This window comes from Grammomys surdaster, unplaced genomic scaffold (assembly GCF_004785775.1).
Source record: "Grammomys surdaster isolate TR1022 unplaced genomic scaffold, NIH_TR_1.0 220, whole genome shotgun sequence".
NCBI lineage: Eukaryota > Metazoa > Chordata > Mammalia > Rodentia > Muridae > Grammomys > Grammomys surdaster.
In genome coordinates, this window is record NW_021604665.1 from 10,904,352 (window position 1) to 10,910,351 (window position 6,000).

General features: G+C 36.8%; 1 protein-coding gene across 1 annotated transcript in view; it reads right to left on the bottom strand.

The window, feature by feature from the left end:
- Cntn3 (contactin 3) overlaps positions 1–1,422 on the bottom strand; it is a 262,761-nt gene extending 261,339 nt beyond the window's left edge. The window contains exon 1 of the mRNA XM_028773027.1: positions 1,284–1,422. Within this exon, the coding sequence (XP_028628860.1) occupies positions 1,284–1,338 (55 nt within the window). The 5' untranslated portion in view covers positions 1,339–1,422. The remainder of the gene's footprint in view (positions 1–1,283) is intronic.
- Between the last annotated feature and the right edge of the window lie 4,578 nt (positions 1,423–6,000).

A 6,000-nucleotide genomic window follows, 5' to 3' on the forward strand; every position in this document is an offset into this window, starting at 1 on the left:
CACATAGACAAAGCACACACGGCCGAATGGTACAATAATCAAACCTATGGATGACACACTCCTATTCACCATATTAATATACAAATTATCCTTCTAGTCAAAAAGGAAAGAAAAGTAGAAAACCATAGTTCTACATGGTGTATTATATATTATTTTTTATTTAAATATTATTTTCTTACCCACTCCCGAAAAATGTGTCAGTAAAATTAATGTAACAGTGTATCAAAAGAATTAAAAATATATTTTAGAGTATAAATATGAATTTTTTATGAAAAAAGAAGCCAAAACTGTAGCAAAATGTGCCAAGTGCACATTATAAGAAAACTTTCAATGAAAATATCATCATATTTTAAACAGTGAATGTCTTCTCAGATGACACCATCTCTAGACATCTAACCAGAGGTAATAATGGTATGCTGAGAGCAGGAGAGTTAGCTCTCCCCAGGACTAAGCCTCTAATTGACTATCCAATATTAAGTTGTTAGCCTTCAAATCAGAAACATATATAAGAAACAGCACTAAATAGACTTGAAAGGTAGTATTTTTGGTTATGTATTATATAATATATATGCATTCAAACACCTAAAATATTTGAAGAAAGAGAGGTTATAGATTTGAGAGGATATGTGCTAGGTAACTTGGAGGACTTAGAAGAAGGAATAAGATGAGGAATGATATAATTATATTTGAATTATAATTATAATTTTATTATATATTTAATTATAATTAAATTTTATTATAAAATATATAATTATGTAAATCCATCCCTTGCTCCCTTGTAACCCTTATCTTGGACTAATAAACATATTAATATATGTGAATAAATACATAAATACAACATAAAATAAAAATAAAATGTGAATTTCTTAAATTAAGTTGTCACACTAGGAACACTTATTAAATTCAGCAATATAATTTTAATATCAGGTGTTCTTACAGTTTCTATGGGAATATATTGACTTGTAAAAATTAGATAGAAGAACCACAAGAATCCAATTATGAGAATTAAGAATGGGAATCTTCTTTCTGAGAAAAATGATCTGTTTTGTCTTTGACCCTGTTGTAATTTTACCTTAACCTTTAAAAAGGATTTGAGAATAATCAGGCATAGACTTGCATGCCTGCAATCCAAGTATTTGGGAGAGGAAGGCAGGATGATCAGAATCACAATGGTGAGATTGCCCTCCATCTAAGCTACATAAAAACCCTGTCTTAAAAACAAAAGCAAAGTATTTAAGCACATGACTCAAGAAAAGTATATACAAAATACAGCTTATTGTTACCTGCCAGGCAGCCAATGAATGAAAGCAGGATCAACTGTTTCCATGACAACATCATCTTTAATTGGCAAAAGCAAGAGTAACTCTTGTCAAGTCTCTGATGAATAGAATGCTTTGTCTTCAGGTAAATCCTTTAATCTGCAAAATATATGTAAAAAAAAACTTAGATTTTAAAAACTAGCTCTTTTCAAGAGAGATTTTCTTCTTTCTTTTAAACTCTGTATCATTCACAGAAATTCACATCCACAGATAAAAACAAATGTTTTTTTGTTATTGAAAACAGAAAATACTTGAAATGCAGACACTTAAACACTATATGCAACTGAGGGGAAGATGCAAGCAGCTTACATAATTTAAAATATTCAGCAGTGCTAAAATATTAACTATTAACACATTAAATTTTAAAACTTTTGCTAGATAATTGCAACAACTAAAATATTAACCTGAATTCAAATTTCTCTCATTTTATCTACCGGTAACATTTTAGTAAAACTAAAGGAGTTTTAAAAAGTGGATATCTTGAAGCAAAAATTATCCAAATATCTGAATCCATGACCATGCATATAAATAAATTCAATGTATTGTCAACATCTATTTTAAAGCATGTTCTTGTTGTCTGAAACAAGTTAGAAAGGTACCCATTATGTATATGTATATATGTTTCTTTGTACAAGGTTCCTTTGTATAGTGGCCCTCAACAATTGGTTCCTCAGGTATACTATACCTAATGAGAGATTATGTTCGAAACTATATGTGTCTAGATTTTCAGTGTGTACTTAGTGCATTAAACCAGTCCTTCCTATACGTCCACTGATGTGTCCTTCTATATAAGTGTTTTGGGGTAAAACATAAGAGATACAATTATACACAGATTTCAAGAATTATGGACACTAGTCTTGTATATAAAAGATGAATCCATTCAGGGATAATAAAGAGAATCAGGAGAAAAGGGCATAGTAGCAAGCTTCCTACTGCAGTATGAGCAACTGCAGTTTCTGCCTCTGAGGAAATCACGAGGTTCAGCCTAGGATGGATGGACATATATGCCTGAAAATCATCTAAAAATTTCATTTACTAAAAGACAAAGGAATGAAGTTTCTTGTATACGTATTCTGACTGTAGTCACATGATATTGTCTCTTAAGATTGTTAGAAACTTGATACTTTTGACCTCTTAAAGGATGTCTATTCATATCACTGTAGAGAGTGCTCAGAAGACTAAAACAAAACCTACCATATGACACAGCTGTAGCATTGTCATAAACTATAAGCACTAAATGCCCTACTCCACTGATAGTTTCTCAGCCATGTTCTTGCCTCTCTGTTCACAATACTAGGAAATGGTAACAATCTAAATATCCTTCAACCAATGGGCAACAAAAATGAGGTAGATATACACAGTGGAATTCTATTCAACTGTAATGAAAAATAACATTAAAAAATGTATGGGTAAATGGATGGAACTAGAATATATTATACTGAGTGAGATATCCCAGACCAACAAAGACAAATACTACATATATTTTCCTATTTGGGGGTTCTAGCTCCAGGTCTTTGGGTGTAAGTATATAACCTCAAGTAACCACAGAAACTAGGAAAGTCACTGGGGATTTTGGTGCAGGGTGGAGCTGTAGAGAAAGGAATAGTAAGACATAAGTGCTACTATGTGAGAAACAGGAAAAACTACAGCGGGACTTTATCTTACAAGAGGGAAGAAAAGGAAGCATTAAGGAAGAAGGAGGGAAAAGATCTAAAGAATAACAAAATATATAGAAACAACTGTAGGGAAATATTTTATGTTTATTTAAAAACACATAATAGATATGTGTATACATACACAAATTGTTGGAGTGAAATTGAGGTCCCATTGCTGCAGACACCACATGCTTCAGGAAGCAGGACTTTAGGAAAACGACTTGGAACTGACTAGGACATACTGTCCCTGAGGACTGTCTTCCATATATAAAATGAATCTATCTAACTTGCCAAAGGAGACAAGCAACTTGTAGTCCTTCTGCATTCACTTTTAAAAAATGTACCCTGTAGACTTATATATCTGACTACTTTGTCCTCAGTTGGTGGACGAGTTTGGGAAAGGTTAGAAGGTTTTTCCTTGTAAGAAGCATTACATGTGGGGCAGAATTTCTGCTCTTTCTGCCTCCTGAATTTTGAATATGAGCTCTCAGCTGATGCTCCCATCTGTTTCCTAGTTGTCTGCAATCATGGACTCTAACCCTCTGAAACTATAGCCAAATTAAATATTTTCTTCGAGAAGTTGCCTTGGCTATGGTGTATGATCACAGCAATAGAAGAGTAACTAAGACACCTACCCAGATGTAAAGCCTGTGAATCACAACAATGACTGGCCTGGCAAAATACCAATAATGGTGCAACAGTAACACTTATATCCTGGGTATAACAACTGCTGTCTGTTTGTTCTTTAATTTCACTCAGTAGGAGAGAATGCACACCTGGCACTGAAAATTTAGTCAACGACCCACAGCCAGGGAGGTTACAGACCCAGCAAAAAGAACATTCCAAAGCCATTTTCCTAAATCAATATAATTTCTAATTTGTCATTATACCCACAGCTAAGTGTAGCTCTTATTCCTCAACAAAGAAGCTGCTTTGCAAATGCTGAAGATTATTACAGAGATACAAAACCTGTTGAGAATTCAGAGACATTAATGTGGGGTCTGCAACACCTACTAATAGACCTTCAGTGCAATCCTCATACCCAAGGCTTAGGAAAAAAGAAGTATGGGTTACAACAAGGTTAGAAGACTTAGAAAATCAGGGCATGTACTCCTAGCTAGTGTCTTCTATATATGACAAGGAAGCTACACCCGTGAAACCTCTAAAATAAGATTGCCTGAATATGATCAGAATGACAGCTCTGAGAGGGTTGTCTTGTATACTGTGTATTCAGACACTGATTACTGTGTCCCCAAATCTAGTTACAGTTCAGACACAGGCATTGTCATGAATATTGAAGAATTTCTCTTATCAGTGTGGTGCAATAAATGTTCCCTAAATATCTCTGATTGGTGAATAAAAATCTGAATAGCCAATGAGTGGGCAGAAAGGAATTAAAGAGTAGATTGACTTTTGGCTCCATCCGGGAGAGGGGGATTCTCCATCAGGAAGGTGAGGGTCCACGAGAAAAGGGGTCATAAGACAGAGAAGAAGATGGTCACCATGAGATTAGGCATGAGGAGTTGCCAAAGGAGCTCTCTATGAGGACAGACAGCCTCAGCAGATCAAGCCAAGGAGAGACTAAATGTAAATATATTGGGGTTGGGGGGGTGGCTGAGAAATAGCTAAAACATCATAGAGGGTTTGGAATATCTGCTCAGTTATTGTGATTAAAGCTTGTTGATTAAATCAATAGGTCTCCACCTCAATTATTGGGGAGCTAGCCAGGTTAGAAAAATCTTCCACGTTTAAATTTCATATAGATGGCATCATCTATAGACAGTAGATATTCCATAGTCAAATTCCTAGACGAGAAACTATAAATGGTCAATGGCTACTGGGAAAGGGATAATTAGTCTCCTCCTAGAACAAAATCACACACAGGTAGCCCAATCCCAAGAGCTTACCCATGGACATGTGTACATATGAGCAAAGCAAATGGCTTTAGTACTTTATATATACATGTGTGGTTTATAGATACATATATTCAGTAATGATGATGAGAAAAGAGATTCAGAATTTGGCAGGTTAACAGGAGTTGGAGAGAGTCCAGGACATCAGAATACCCATGATACAACTCACAGACCATATGAAGCTTAATAAGGAGAAAGACCAAAGTGTGGTTGCTTTAATCCTACCTAGAAGAGTAACAAAATAATCTGCAGAGGTAGAGGGAGGGAGAAACCTGGAAAGGAGAGGGAAGGGAAAGGGGAAAATATAGGCAAGATCAGATATGAAAAGAGACAGGAGGGAAGCCCAGAGGGCCAAGAGAATGAATAGAAATTTGTAGTGGTGAGAGATGGAGAATCAGGGGAACCACTAGAAAGTCCCAGACACCAGGGAAGTCAGAGGCTCCCAGGACCCAACAAGGATAACATTAGCTGAGATACTCAACAAAGCAGGGATAGAACCTGAAGAGAAAACCTCCAGTAGAGAGGCATAGCCCCCAGTTGAGGAAGGGGACCACCCACATATATCAAACTTTTTAACCTAGAATTGTTTCTGTATAAAAGAAACACAGGGATAAAAAATGGAGCAGACTGAAAGAAAGGCCATCCAGAAACCTCTCCAACTTGGGGAGACCAAACCCTGACACTATTGCTGATGTGAAGAAGTGCTTACAGATGGAACGTGATATGACTGTCCTCTGAGACGCTCCACCAGTACCTGACTAAGATAAATGCAGATACTCACAGCCAACCATTGGCCTGATCCTGGGGACCTCAAGGGAAGAGTTAGGAGAAGGGCTAAAGGAGCTAAAGGGGATTGCAACCTCATAGGAAGAACAACAATATCAACTAACCAGACTCCACCAGAGCTCCCAGGGACTAAACTACACATGGAGGGGGGGACCCATGGCTCCGACTACATAAGTATCAGAGGATGGCCTTATCTGAGATCACTGGGATGGGAGGCCCTTGGTCCTGTGGAGGCTTGTTGCCCCAGTGTAGGGGGAATGCTATAGGCGTGAGGCTGGAGTGGATGAGTGGGTGGGGAAGCACCTTCTTAGAGGCAAACAGGATGGG